This window comes from Cricetulus griseus (assembly GCF_003668045.3).
Source record: "Cricetulus griseus strain 17A/GY chromosome 1 unlocalized genomic scaffold, alternate assembly CriGri-PICRH-1.0 chr1_0, whole genome shotgun sequence".
Classification (NCBI taxonomy): domain Eukaryota; kingdom Metazoa; phylum Chordata; class Mammalia; order Rodentia; family Cricetidae; genus Cricetulus; species Cricetulus griseus.
Genome location: NW_023276806.1, coordinates 29,153,558 through 29,169,517, shown reverse-complemented (window position 1 = coordinate 29,169,517; position 15,960 = coordinate 29,153,558). Strand labels below are relative to the sequence as shown.

At 42.4% G+C, this 15,960-nt stretch overlaps 1 protein-coding gene across 1 annotated transcript in view; it reads right to left on the bottom strand.

The window, feature by feature from the left end:
* Nucleotides 1-15,112, bottom strand: part of Egf (epidermal growth factor) — a 78,102-nt gene extending 62,990 nt beyond the window's left edge. The window contains exons 1-3 of the mRNA XM_027395694.2: nt 14,989-15,112; nt 2,547-2,746; nt 112-293 (exon numbers count right to left, since the gene is read on the bottom strand). Coding sequence (XP_027251495.1) covers nt 112-293; nt 2,547-2,746; nt 14,989-15,112 — 506 coding nt within the window. The remainder of the gene's footprint in view (nt 1-111; nt 294-2,546; nt 2,747-14,988) is intronic.
* Between the last annotated feature and the right edge of the window lie 848 nt (nt 15,113-15,960).

Here is a 15,960-nt window from a genome sequence, read left to right as displayed (position 1 = left end):
CTCAAGAAGTCCTTTTTTGCCTTTCAGGTATTAGGATTTAGGAATCTTGATGAGATTTGAAGCTCATTTCAATTTCCTTAAAAACAGACAAACAAGCACACAGGATCTTACCTCTCTGTTGGGTCCACTGCTACATTTCCCGGCTGCTTTAAGGAATTTAGAAGAACGTGAGAACTGTTGCCTTTCATATCTGTCACGGTGATGACTCCTTCCTGTTGATCAGCCCAGAGAATCTCTTCATCTACCCAGTTTATGGCCATTCCAGAAACATTCTTCTCTACATGACACACTGTCTGCAAAACCAAATTTTAATGTTATGAATATTAATAGTTCACAACGAAATTGCTCTGTTGTTGCACATATAGACAGTCATTTTTAGTATTTGCCATTTTAATGCATTCCCCACATAAATGATAAAATAGTCACAATGATTCAGCGATGGCACACCCCTCCTTGTGAGTAGGCCATTTGTATTATAGCATTGGGATAACAAATTATCCTATATACTATTGAAATTTAGGAGATCAGCCACAATATATTAATAACTTCACAGATTTTTTTTTAACGCTTAAAGGCAGTTTATTCAATTCCCCTTGGTAATGGGATCCTAACCTGAGTTCAGCTTTAGGTCTTTCCAAACTCTGGTAAGATTCCACTATGCTTTGAACAGAGTCATAGAGTGGATTCCCCACCACCTTTTGGAACAGGATTTCATGTAGTCCAGACTGGCTTGGAACTCTTTATGTCCTTGAGGATGACTTTGAATTCCAGATCCTTTTGCCTCTGTTTCTTGAGTGCTGGGACTACAGGCCTGTATCACCTCGCCTAGTTTATGCACTTCTGGGGATCAAACCCAGGGTTTTCTGTGTTGCCAGGCAACTGAGCTATCCCCACAGTCTTTAGAAGCAGTCTCGTTATGGAACCCCGTTTTCTTTCGCCTCTCCGCCCTTCTTCCATCAGATCCCTTTCTTCTCGAAGATCTCAATGGCATCAGAGAAGCAGGGTTTCTCTTTGTACATCTTGGGCTGTCCCTTGCATTTTCTTGAAAAAACCAACTAAAGAATCTGTGAGTCCAACCTGGGCGAGTCAACTAGTCCTCTTGGGGCTTGGAAGGCTCAAGGCAGAGGAAGACTTGGCTCCCCGCCCCCAGGTTCCAGTGGTGTCATAACCGTACTCGTGCAGTTCCAACTCCCCGCAGGACATCGCCAAGCTGGAGGCTCGGTAGAGACAGCACAGTCTCTTTGCTGTGCTAGAGCCCGAGCCGGCCACCCAAGCCCTAGAAGGGCTGCGTTTTCACATAAGCTTGAACTGCTTCCACGTTAGCATGTGCCGCTCTCTCTACGCATTGCTTTAATTTAAACACAGGAGCGGGCATAATGGCGAGCTCTTAGGCATCAGGCCAATCCCTTCCTAAGGATGTGACAGAAATCCACACTGCTTATGCTTTTTTCCTAGTTTGGTGACAGGGAGCGTCCACACTCTCAGATTTCCGTGCTGTTGTAGCAGACAGCTGAAGAGTGCCGCACAGTCAAACTTGTTGAAGTGAGGCTAGCCAGTGATAGAGAGGAGCTAAAACAGATGTGCACCTAATTGAAGCTTTGAGGACTAATTGGAAGGAGAGAGGGTTGGCTTGGAAGAAAAAAAGAAAAAAGAAGAAAAAAAAAAGAAACCCAAACAATGAGCTCTTTGTGTTGGGAATAAATGCTTGAGGTTCCGCTAATCACCTGTTCTGAGTAATCCATCTCCAGCACACATTCCTCCTGGGATTCACTGCCCGGTTCTACCAGTGGAAGAAAAAGATTAAGGGTCTTTTGTATGTACTTGAAATACAACACTTTTATCTGTCCTTGGCTTCATTATTTCCCCCCAGAGTACAAATACTTTGTGAATACAAAGGGAATTTTTTTTTCTTCCTAGATGTCAGGCAATTTTCCCCCCTACATGAGAAAAAAAAAAAAAAAAAAAAACTGATACAGATAAAACAGGCACTCTTGACCCAGCACTATTGACACATGAAGTTAGACAGGGCTTCTCTGTTGTTCTGTCCCACAGAGTACAGGACGTTGAGTCACAGCCTTGCCCTGTGCTCTCCAGATGCCTGTAGCATCTTTACCCTCCTGTTTTACTCATGTGTGACAACCAAAAGGACCCTGTCAAATGTTCATAAAGGGACACTACTGAGGTGCAAAATCAACAAGCACATAAATGTCTTCATGATGACTGACTTGATAAAATCAGTTGTTTTCAAAATTACATTTATTTCCTCATGTTCTTCTTTTAGACGCTTGTAAATGGCAATTTGTAGGTTTAATCAATAGTATAGAAACTCAGAGGCAGATGAAATGCCTATATATTTAATGCACAAACATTTGAACCATAGTGTACTTTCCTTTATCTTCCCATGCAAGTTCTAAGTACTGTTTAGTCAATGAGATTAGGCCCATTCAGAGTGGTACGACCTTAGATAAATTATCCACACATTAAAAATTCAATATGTCACACATGTATAAATTCCTCACATAGCATAGGTGATAATGGTACTTTACCTCTTGTCCTGACCCATTAAGAAAAACTCTTTGCAAAAGTTGTCTTTCTAAATCCACCCAATAGAGTCTCTCCTCCTTGTAATGAAAATCCATGATCACTGAGCTGCCAGCATTTGCCACCAATTGCTGGTGATTTGTTCCTTCTGGATCAATCCGAGAGATATTGTTTCCATGAGAGAAAATTAGGAAGGGTGCAGGATCTATGGGAGAGAAAGAAATCAACTTGTAGATTTTCAGTGATATTTAATGTGATCTAGTGTAATACTTCCCCTGACAATATATGCAGTTAATTCTGCATATATTATATGTATGTTATATTATGTTATATGTGTGTTATACATATTAACTGCATATATAATATAGTAAAATATAATATATATGTGCAGTTAATTCTGCATATAACTTAAATTCTAGTCTCATATTTTAAATGAAACTATTCTATACAGAATAAGGGGTTCCTGTAGATTTCTACAGATCATCTTCTATATGCTCTACTAATGTACATTTAATACACATGAAAAAGAAACAAGGCATGCTTTTCTATCATAGAGAGTCTGTATGAATGTCGAATTTAGTTGTGCAAACTGGGAATAAAATCATTGTATTAGTTACTTTGTGTTGCTGTGTCTAAAATGCCTGATTGAGTTTGCATTGGATCACAGTGTCAGAGCAATTGGAATCATTGTAGTGCAGAGGGAAGGCTAGCGCATCTCTGCTCACAGCAGCAAGAGTGTGTGAAGAAGGATGTCCATGACATGGTAGACCAGAAGGCTCAGAGTGTGGCAGGAACAAGGGACTGACTGTAACCCTGGTTACCTACTTTGGCCAGCCAGGCCATACCTCCAAAAGGTTCCACAGTTTCCCCAGATACTATAGACCTTGAGGACCAACCACTCAAAGTGTGAGCCTACAGGGCACACTCCAGATTCAAACCATAACAGGTACAAATACTATTGTGGAGACGGATGCTCTTTCTTCTAGCTTCACCTTGCGGCCAGAGCCATCAAGTAATGATACAGAGTAAGGTGGAGAGCAGAAGGGAGTCCTAAGTGGAAGCAGAAAAATTGGAATGCTGGCTTCCAAGTGTCAGGAAACACTGTGATGGTGAGGAAGTTAGAGCAACGTGAGTATTCGGGGGAAGTGAGGTGATTGGCTTCTTGTTCCCAGGAGACTCTGTGAGGAGAAAAGGCAAGCAGGCAGGAGCAGGGGTGGGTATCTAGACAGGACCAATATGAGAAAGAGGAGGACTCAGGGGCCCTACAAAATACCCAGCCTTGGACTTTTTCCATCCTGTGTGTCTAAAGCTGTTGCATGCCCTTTCTTGGGGGGGGTCTTCTGTCTTTCCCTGTCATTCAATTATTTGTTCATGCCAAGAAACAAATTCTGCATTCCACTAGACTATTACTGCTAACCCCATTACCGACAACCTACATTATCCATAAAATACAGCATGACAAGTTAAATTTGAATTACTTATATAGATTGAAATTCTTTAATATAAAATTCTGACATTCCAGATGCTCCATCCGAAACACATATCTCTGATGGTCATCCACATGAAAACATAAGTGGGAAATTCAATACCTGATCACATAAGTAGACTAAAAATTTTGTATAAAGTCATCTTCAGGCTACATGTATGAGTGAGGTCTGCTTATAGACTTAGATGTTATTTCCAATATGTCACATTATATATGTGCAAATATTTCAAAAATCAGAAAGATTCTTAAAACATTCCTGACCCCAAGTCACTTTTGAGTATAAGACCAATATAAATGGTACACATACTCTCAAAAGTCACTCTCTATTCAACTGGAATTAATTTCAGTGGGAATTTCTATTTACTAGATCTTAGCAGTAGACTTCCCTGGTTCTGGCAGCACTTTGCTCTGAGCTCTAACCCCTTGCTTGGAGTCCTTCTCTACTTAAATCACAGCCACCTGTCACTTTGACTTCCTACCTTTCAGCATCTGCATGGGAGCCCAGTGCCTTCTTTGGAAACCTCAGTGTTAGTTACTGGATGAGTTCGTCTTTTATGCACTGAAGTGAATCAGATGATAGCCTGGACTGAGGCTGGTTCCTTAGTCTCTGCTGACCAGAGGGAACAGGTTGCTACCACCCTGCATTTAGAAAATGATGGCACTCCTGAGGTGAGGAGACAATCAGAGGACAAGTCTGACATTCTTGTGACCTTTATTGCTTGTATTATTCTGTCTTAATGTTAAGCCTTCATACTGTAATGGAGTTTAATAAATGACTTCATTGTCTAAGGATATGATGGATTAGTAGGCTCTAACTCTGGGGCCTGGGTTTAAAGCTAGAATGCATTGGCTCCATTTCAGCGGATGTATCACCATAGAGATACAGGAGGAATGAAGGTGTATAAGATCAGGAGAATTTGAACTGGTGCTTCTACAGGTGTCTAAGAGGACAAACTCAAAGCCTTTCCCCGTATCTGCACGGAGGGGAACAGCCCATGCTTGGTTACCACTGAAGCTGTAGAACCCTGAGACACCATCAAAGGCATGGAAAGGGCACTGTGCAATGCTGAATTTTCATTGTCCTCTTGACTGAATTAAGAAATAACCTTGGAGGTAAGTGAAGCATACTCCTGGCTGGGTTGTGCAAGTCCATTTCTTGAGACAGTTAGGCCAGCCTTCTCTAGCTTAACCAATGGATTAGATTCTCAATAGACAACTCATGTTTAGGAGGCAGTGACGGTAGAAAGTGGGGTCATAGTGCCTCATAGTGGATCCTAAAACACACAGCAAGCAAGCATGGACTGAAAACTCTGAGCCTATCATCCAAATAAATCCTGTCTCCTGAACAGGTGTTCTGGACACAGCCTCACTAACATACCTGTCCTCTCACACTTGCCAGCAAGGCTCCCTGAACATCTCACAGAATTTCTCCTGCCTGTGGGATGATTAGAGCAAGGAAAATGAAAGCACACATAAGAAAACACTTCATTAATGACTCAGGACTACATATCAGGAACTTTCTGCCATGCATTCCCACAGCGCAGGCTTTGCTATCTAGATTTGTGCCACTGTCTCAATGGGAAGCCAAGGACTAGAATGCTGGCCCAACTTGTTTCATAGAGGAAAGGCAGCCTAAGCTTGGAGCTGATAACTTGTGGACCACAAAGGGATACAGGCCTGTGGATTCCTTGACAAGGGTTTTCTCATGTGCATGAAATATGCCTTTTCTGGAAATGACAGTTTACCAAGCACATCTGATTAATTTTTAATGCATGGATATATTGATATGGTCAATAAAATGTTGCATTTATTTATGTTATTATATAGATAGTTTTTACAGGTTGGAAAGGATGAGCATTCTAAGCATTTTAATATTCCTCACCCCAGATTGTAGTCTGAGTCTTTGCACAAAATAGGTACTCAAAAAAGCCTTTGAGTTAATTAATTAATTAATTAATTAATTAATGAAGAGACAGGGGCTGGAGAAATAGCTCGTTGGTTAAGGGTACTGACTGCTCTCCTGGGAACCCAGGTTCTGTTCCAAGCACCCATGTGATAGCAGTTGATGCTAAGCAGTGCTGGAGTTGGGTGTGTGTAGACACGGAATATAATACATTTTAAAACACAATGGAACTCTTTGGAAATTAGGTTTGGTGAAAATGAATCAAGGCTGGTCGAATACAGAATCCCGGTGACTCAGAAATAATCCAGAAGCTGGGCGGTTTGAGCCTGAGCCTTAGCTCTGTAAAGAACTCTCTGGGGTTCAATTTTGCTCCTTAAAAATGTGTGGGGGTTACCAGTGGAGACCCGAGGAGTGAAAAATATTATCCTAAGCCACAATGGGTCCCTGCTTACTCCTAACCATGTTCACAGTCAAGGTACTCGAGATTTGCTCTAGGTCCTCGAGGCCATAATCGAACTAGCAGCCTCTGCAACATTAATCTTCATTTTCAACTGGATTTCTCAGTCTTTTATGGGCTATTACACATGTTAATGCTCCAAGGAGGTGGTGGTGAGTGGTAGGTGAAGAACATGGCAGCGTGTTCGTTATCTGGAGAGAGGTTCTTTGCACTATTTCATCAAATATTTCAGCACTACGTAAGCTGCCATCACCCTGTTGTTCAGAAGACACTAGTGTTTGGAGCAGCTGCCTGGCCATAGGTCTCATGGCCAAGACCATGTTGATTCAGAATACTAAGCTAAGTCTTTTTTTTTAATTACAGATCCTGGTTTCTACACATCAGGCCACACTGCTGACCCTAAACCAAATGCACCAGGAACTGTTAAGTGTTTAGCATGCTGTAGTTCAGATGTGTCAGGAGCTCACTCCAGGAAATGCTGTTCAAGACATACCCCTTACAAAGCTTCTTCCACCCATCCATCCATTCTTTACCTCCGTGTTCTAAGAGCTAATTGTTTTGGACCAAAAGTGACCCCTAGTTGGGAGAGGGGGCCACCAGACATCCCCAACAGATGAGACAAACATGCAGTGGATTCTGCTGAATGTAATAGAGACAAACTGAAGCTTGAAGGAAGCAGTGATTTCTCCCAAAGACCAAGCCATTCCCCCTCAAAACGGGAGATCCTAGTCGACCAGCGTGAATAGGAAGCCCCACCCTGCCGTAATGTTGAAAAACCACGAGGCAGGGACTGGAGAGCTGGCTCAGGAGTTAAGAGCTTGTACCGCTCTCCTAGAGAACCTGCTCTTGTTTGCAGCACATGAATCAGGCGGCTTATAATTGCCTGTAACTCCAGCGCCAGAGGACTCTGTCTCTGTGTGCTTGTGAGCGCGCGCGCGCGCGCACACACACACACACACACACACACACACACACACACACACACACACACACACACACACACACACACAGATCTCTCTCTCCCTACCTGTCTCCCTCCTCCTCTCTTCTCGGTCTCTCTTCCCCGCCCCCCCCACGCCCTGTCTCTCTCCCACTCACACACTCACTCACATAATTTTAAAACTTAAAAAAAGTAGTCTTAATATAGCCTGGTGGTGGTGGCACACACCTTTGATCTCAGCACTCAGGAGGCAGAGGCAGGTGTATCTCTGTGAGTTGGAAGCCAGCCTAGTCTACACACACAGAGAGAAATAGTCCCAGGACAGTCAGGCTGTTATACAAAAAAAAAAAAAAAAAATTCCTGTCTTAAAAAACACACAAGCAAACAAAAATCTTAATATGATGTAAGGTAATGCTGCTCACTAGTTGTTTCCTTACTCCTGTTCTACAAACCCACCTTCCTGCCACTCCCCAGTGGGAATCCTCATTTTATTAAGGTAAATGGGGACTGTAAAACCTTCTCTTTTGGCATGGCATTGGTCATCTTTTCGTGGGCTAATAGACCACCCTTACATCCTTTCTTTGAAGTCCTTTGCCTGAAGTCCTTTCTTAAGTTGTTATGATTGAAGTTATAAAAAGACACATTTTGACCTCCCCTGCAGAGCTCCAGCAGGAGGAGAAGGGGGTAAGTAAGAAGGTTAACCACAAAGCAGACTATCCGCGAACCTGGTAAAGCACCCAGGAAACAACCTGCTACAAAAGCGGCTAGCAAGAGTGCGCCCTCTACTGGAGGGGTGGAGAAACTGTGACCTTACAGGCTTGGTACTGCGATACCCGGTGAAACCCGACACCATCAGAAGTCCACCGAACTTCCCATTCACAAGCTCCCCTTCCAGCATCTGGTGTGAGAAATTGCTCAGGACTTCAAAACAGACCTGTGCACCCAGAGGGCGGCTGTTGGCCCTTTGCAGAAGACAAGTGAGGCTTCTCTGGTTGGCATTTTTGAAGATACCAAGGTGTGTGCTACCCATGCCAAACGTGTGACAACCATGCTGAAAGAGTTCCAACTAGCACGCCACATACACAGAAAACGTGTCTAAGAGTCCACTATCAGGGGGAATATTTCATAACTATAATGTAATATAATTATTTAATATAATATAATAGTATTTTTATTATTATTTTCCTCTTCTTCCTGTTATCAGTAGTTCCATGGAGTCAAAGGTACCTAAGAATATGATTGCGAGTGGAAAAATAGGGGACAGAAATCCTGTATCGGCAGCTTTCCCATCTTTGTGTGTGTATGAATTTTAAATATAAATGCAAGATGCAAAGAAAGCATCAATGCAAGCAAAGTGTTTCAGTGGATGTTTCAACAGTTCAACTTTATAACGGCTCAACTGTGTAAAGAAACCTGTTAAAATTTTCTGCACAACACCAGCATTTGGGTTTTTTTAAAAATAGGTACTTTTTTTTATTGGCGGCAACTAAATGGTGTTTTGTAGCAGTTTTATCATACAGAAGGTTGCATCCATTCGCTACAGTTTTCTGAGTTGTCCTACATGAAAGTACAGTTTTTAATGCTATCTGTCTCCTGTGTGTTCCTGTGTGTTTAATATTAAAGTACATTGAACCATATAAAAGTACATTTTGAGATGGGTCTTTTGTCAGATAGCTGATTGCAGGTGTTTTCTGCAGTATGACTTTGTTTTCATCATTTCACTATCCCTTCTGCAGAGAAACTCTTAAATTCTGATAAAGTACAGTTCATCAATTTTTCTTTTATTCATCCGATCCTTAGTGTAATTTCTCAGAAGTCTTTGCTTAGCCCTGGGACAAGGGTGTCTCCTTTTAAAAGTCTTATAGTTTTGTATCTTGAATTCATGCCTATAACACATTTTGAGTCTACTTTTGTGTAGAGTGTGCACTTAGGATCCTGGTTCAACATGTTGCTTACAGACACTCAAGTGTGGGGACATGTAGAGGTCTAAATAGTGCAACGGATTTGGTAAAAAGATTCTTTTTCCATTAAATTGCACTTTTACCTTTGTGAAAGATCAAATGGCATGCTTGTGAATCCATGTCTGGGTTTTACTGTCTGCTCCATTAAGAAGTCAGGTGCCTGTCTCTTGGCCAGTTCCACCATCAAGATAACTAGAAAAAACTCTTTCAAAAGTGCGGTTTTGAGAAACAGCAGGCGCTATTGTAATGTTCTATGCCATAAAAAAGTTTCATTTTAAGTGAGCAGTTTAAAAACCTCTTGCTTTTCAAAACAAATTACCCTCAACTTTATTTAAAGACCACTATGACTAGACTCAAATGGATTGATCAACATGAAGAATGAGGAAAAATTTTCCAGACCTAGAGAGTTAACTCAGTGGGTAAAGTGCTTGCCCAGTAATCATGAGGACCTGAGTTCAAATCCTCAGACCTCACATAGTCAGATGCAGTAGTGCACATTTGTAATTCCAGTCCTCCTACAGGGAAATGAGGGATGGAGATACGGATAGCTAGCCTGACATATATGGGCATGGACTTCAAAGAGACGCTGTCTCAAACAAGGTGGAAGATACGACCCAACATCCAAGGCTGTCCTTTGTCATGAGTTCCATGTCACATGTAAGCCCATACATACATCTACATAGAAACACACACATGCACGATTCTCCCCCCCCCATGCACACACACACATACAGTTTCCAGATGCTTTACCACACATTTTACCCACTGAGCCATCATCTCCTAATCCCTAAGAACCTTTCTAAAAAAGATTTATGTATTTATGTATATAAGTGCTCTGTTTGTATATAACATATAATTTGTATATGTCTTATGTATATAAGTGCATGCACTCCTGCATGACAGAAGAGGGCATCAGATCCCATTATAGATGGTTGTGAACCACCGTGTGGTTGCTGGAATTGATCTCAGGTCCTCTGGAAGAGCAGCCAGTGCTCTTAACTAACCACTGAGCCATCTCTCCAGCCCCCAAGAAACTTTTCTTAATCCAAGTTAGAATTGGGAATTCTTTTTGGCAAGGAGAACCGGTAAAATCATTACATTGGTGGACTTTTAAAGTCTACTTTGGGAAGTATTAATATGTGTTAAACTTTGCAGGACATGAGCCTGGGGTCTTGAGTTGTAACATCAGAGGACCCTCATGAGCTGCTGCCTCTGTGTGAACCTCAGCATCTGCCTGCAGTGGGAGACGTCGGCTGCATGACCTTTAAAGGCCTTTTGACCTTAACATCCATCACTCCGATTTCTAACTGCCTACACTGTACGAACCAGTGGCTTCCATGCTTGAGGTAGTTTTGAAAAGAAGCTTAAGCCTGTGCTAAATTCCTGGATGAATATCATGACTCTCAAGCTCTAAAGTTCCATGAAATATGTCATTCTGTTTGCTTCTCTAATCTTCAAATACTGAAACGGATTCTGTCATTGAGGTCCCTGTTAATCACACACAGGAGGCAGAAGCAGGTGGGTCTCTGTGAGTTCAAGGGCAGCCTGATCTATAGGGTGAGTCCTAGGACAGCCAGGGCTACACAGAGAAACTTTATCTCAGGAAAAAACAAGAAAAGGAAGGAAGGAAGAGAGGGAGGGAGGAAGGACGACAACAACAACAACAAAAAAAAAAAACAAAAAACAAAAGAAAAAAGATCTCTGTTTTAAAAAAATGTTTTAAATGACCTAAAATAAACAACTTCTACCAAATGACATTTCATGATCACCACCACAAAGAAGACCTCAAAGATTGATTGCTTAAAATCTTTAAAAAATTTTTTTAAGATACAAAATTTGATGTGGGTCTTATTTATAATTAACACAATTGCTTGTCTTTTTTGTTTCTTTTAAGTAATGTTCCTAAAATTGCAAGTCTAAACATGCAAATACTTACTAATATCTAGATGTTTGTTACATGAGTATTCTTAGACAAAAAAAATTTTTTTTTTCAGACACAGTCTCACTATATAGACCCAACTGATCTTGAATTCGCAGAGATCTGTCCATCTCTGCCTCCTGAGGGCTGAGATTAAAGGCATGTACCACCATGCTTGACCCAGACAAAAAGATTTTAAAACAGAGGAAGAAAAATATTCAAAAATGTCATGCTTCTTCCTCCATGTAATTTCATTGTTCTCTGAATTTTGCTAGAACTGAGTTCTGGGCCACAGCTGTACATATAGCTGTGAAAACATACAGAAAAATACTTTTAAATGAGCATGTATTTGAAATGTTGAAGGCAAATAAATGTGATCACAGTAAGAACAGGTATTTATAAAAACACTTTGCCGGGCTGGAGAGATGGCTCAGAGGTTAAGAGCACTGACTGCTCTTCCAGAGGACCCGAGTTCAATTCCCAGCAACCACATGGTGGCTCACAACCATCCGTTATGAGATCTGGTGCCTTCTTCTGGTGTGCATGCATGCATGCATGCAGATAACTATATACATAATAAATAAATAAAATCTTATAAAAAACACCATTGTATACTCTAGCTTTAGAACTGTTCGGGTTAGAAGTAACAGCTAAAGCTAAAGTAAACCCTAGGCTGCTTCACACAACTGGAAAATGTCTTGCAGACCTTTAGGAATTCCCGGGAAGAAAGTGCATTGTTTCCATGGGTGACTCTGAGACAGTGCCAGTGCTGAACTTGGCCACGTTAACTCAGAGCTGATAACAGTCCCAAGAAGAGGGAACAAGCAGCTTTCTTTTATGGTGAAGAAAACGAGACACACCTGTCCCACGTGGCAGGTTGTCTGTCTCCAGAGTTTATATTTACAGAGAGAGCATATGCAAAACAGCGCCCTGCAGTTTCTCTGTAGTTAGGTGCCAAAAGAAATGTTTCTCATACTGGCTGGATTTTCTAAAACAGACAAGATTTGGACCTGAAAATTGCCCTATTTTGCACATGACTGGGAAATCAACCAAACCAGCCCAGTCTGAAATCAGTGACGTCACTGTCTACTGCTGACAGCAGTCTACCCAGTGAACTACCTCAATGCCATACCCAGATCCCTCCCTCCCTCGGTTCTCTGAAGCTGGGCTTCTTCCATGACTGTCATTTACCAAGAACAAATAACACAGGTTTAGACGCCAGGCTGGAACAGTTCCCTGTCCAACTGACATTTGTCCTCCAGGGCAAAGAGACTTAAAAGTTCAGAAACCACTTGCTAACAGTTGTTCTTTGCTACTGTCTCCATCTGCTTTCGCTTAAATAAAAGCCAAGAAAACGTTTGACTTCAATCCTGGTGAGCAGTAAGAAAATCTAATTCTGCAGTGTTATCTCTTGGTTTCACTGACTTGGCATTCATGTGAGCAGCAATCTCAAGAAATTTTATCTGGATCCTGCTAGGCCACAAAGCATGCTTCATGCTAGGTCAGGTTGGCCATGTAGGTGAATAGTCTCAATGCCAAAGGCAAGAAGTACAAGTACAATTTAAGTGGGGGAAAAATAGACGATGTCACCATTATCTATTTACAGCAGAGAAAGAAATGCTATCCTCTGGAATGTACGGGTGATGGGGTGTGACCTAGTTAGTTTTCAATTAACCTAAGATTCAGAGTGAAGCAGAGGGTTTCAAATAGTGACCTGCAAGCAATGGGGGGAAAAGAAACAAAGGACCCCATTCTGTGATGCCTTTACCATGCCCCTACAATGTCCAAAATAGGCCAGTGCATGGAATGACCTGACCAAAGAACTTCAGCCATGGCAAGGAGCCCAAGAGGGCATTTTATGGGTCAGCTGTTGGGCGAGGGGTATTTCATCTGTTACCTTGTGCCATCCCAATAATGATCCTGAGAAACAGATATCATTTCCCAGGGATGTTGTAAAATAACCCAACTATTAAAAAGGCAATGTAAACTAAAAATCAAGTTTGTTTGCTTCTAAACTCTATTTCTCCCACAGTGTGAAACAGTCTCCTTACGTCATTATTTCTGTCTGAGCTTCCTGTCAACCTGGTGCAAACTATCTCAGAAAAGTACTCTTGAGCAGGAGTGGGCAGGAGCACCAGGCATAGGAATCCCACACTATTCCAGAGGACCTAGGGCCAGCATCTGATTGCTTCTTCAATTTGTTCCTCATCTTAGGTTCTGCTCATGAGCTCATCTCTTCTAGCTACTAGCTATATGACTGCCTCCTGCCATTACCCTCACACTGTGCAGGTAGAGGAACCTGACTCTGGTCATTTTCCAATTACCCCATCGACACTCCAGTCCTGGCAACACAACTGTGGCCAAGAGTTTTCTCTTCAGTCTCCAACAGGCTCCCAGAGGGTCAGTTCTGTCTTTTGTCAGCCCCTTTCTGATGTTATTATCTGGGACTAAGTGATTAGAAGAGCAGAGAAATACTTCTTTTATTAAGCAAGTTAATGCAAAGTGAAAGGGTCCTGGGTTGTAGAAGTAATTAGCAATCACCTCCTCCTTCAAAGCCCCAGAGATTTGCTCTGCAATTGCAACAAATGCTTCCTGGTAACCTTCCAGGCCCATGAGCAGGGACACCTGATTACCTTATGTGTGATTTCTCTGAGCTATCTATCCAGTTTGGAGGTCAGCAAATGAACAGCAGCTGAGCTCTGGTGCCCCAGGTCAGTTTTCTTCTCTCTTATTCCCACGATTCTCTGCTATCTATCTTCCAGAAGTTTCTCTTCTGAAAACATAATATGTTTTCTTTAATCTACTTTTGTTTTTGTTTTTGTTTTTGGAAGCCAGACCCTATTTTAAAAGGGCTAGAAGATGATAATAAATAAGTCAAACGTGATGGTACGCACCTGTAATCCCAGCACTTGGGAAGCACAGTGAGCTCCCAGCCAGTCTGAGCTACAGAATTAGACACTGTCTCAAAAACACAAATGAAAACAGAAAGATGGCAAGAAAGGATTTCCAGGACAGTGTAGATCCTTGGATAGATGGAAGTAGCTTCCTTGCCTACACAGTAGGGACTCACCCTTGGAGTAAAGAATAAACAGTAAGAAAATGTTTTCAACCAGAGTGTTAGGTGCCTTAATGTGCCATCAGAAAAGTCCTGATTCCAGGAGAAAACCCTGTTTGTAGGAGAGGACCTGGGGCTCACTTACTCCCTGTCATTTCTCAGCAGTTTGCAAAGTCACAGTGCACCTGTTACTAAGAACCAGGCAGCTCTGTCAGAGCTCCCAAGTCCAGGAGGGTGGGAGATGAGAGCCTGAACTCGAGACCTTTTTTTAAAAAGCAAAACCAAAAAATTTTTAATTGACTTATGACATTTTATGCCACTATCAGAAAGGAGGCTTTTTTGAAACCAACAAGACCAACTGCCACCATATGTTTCCCTAACTGCTAGTAGCAGAGCTAATCAGCTTTACTATCTCCCCAGAATAAAGACTGGGGTTTACATGAAAAGAAATACCCAGCTGGTTTTAAAAGAGACATATTCACTCATGGACAGAACAGTGGAGAGCTGTGACATTTTATAATTGGCAGTATCTGAGCTCTACCCGGACACACACACACACACACACACACACACACACACACACACACTTCAGAATATACAACTAAAGCAAACATACACACCCAAAGGCAGAGGGGGTGGGGGGACGCACAGGTGTACTAGGGAGACTGAGCAGATGCCTGGAGGCATTGTCCCCGGGGGAGTGGGTTCCTGTTCTTGGATTACTTACCTGCACAAGTGGAAGTCGGGCTTCTTTCGGGACCCGGCTGACAGCTCCCGGGCTGCTGAGCTGTGACGCCGGCGATAATACTAATCTTTAGAACTACAGGCAGGAAGGTGAGGGACAGCAGCATGGTCTCGGTGGTTCTAAGGTCAACAGACAGTGACTTAAGTTCCTAGCACGCAGAGCAGGCGGAGTCCGTGTGTCTGACCCCCAGAAATTCCAGCCAAGTCGGCCTTCGGCCCCAGGGCATCTTTTATTTAGCTGTTTGAATGCTGCCTCCCAGCTCCTTCTCTGAGAGTCTCTGAAGGCAGACTGAAACGCTCCAGGAGAGAGTTCTTTATCTCACTTTTTTTTTTTTTTTTTTTTTTTGAATAGCAATAAGAAATACCTGACACCCTTTTGACAAATTTCACAGAGCCTGAGAGCTCTGGAGGCCTGCGGTTGGCTGGTTTCTCGCCATGACAGGAACAGCCAGTCAAAGACTAAGAGAGAACTGAGAAAGAAAAGAACTGATGGAAGTTCCAAGCCCCAGCGGGATGAGGAATAAACCTAAAGAAATGCGCAGATAGGATTCCTTCCTTCTCTCCTTGCAACCCAAAGAGACGCCACCCGATCTCCCTTTTAAATCTCTTCTGGCCCCACCCTCTCCTTTAGTGTCACTTGGGCAAGGAAAGGAGCCTCTTTGCAAACACCAATGCGGGCAATTCCACCAAGCGGCAAAGCAGGGCAGGGTGCCAGAGAGGAGACACTGCTACTCACTAAAAATATTCAAGGCAGGGACCGGGAAAGAGCAATTAGGGATGCCGAGCGCCTAATAGTTCCAGGGACCTGATGAGTGCCACTTATATCTGAGTATCTTGAAGAACGGAGACAAAATTAAGCGACACATTTTAAATCAAAGACAAATAGCCTCACTGACAATTCAGATTTATTATAATTGGTCACCGATGTGAGAAATGCCAAGGACAGCCCACCTTC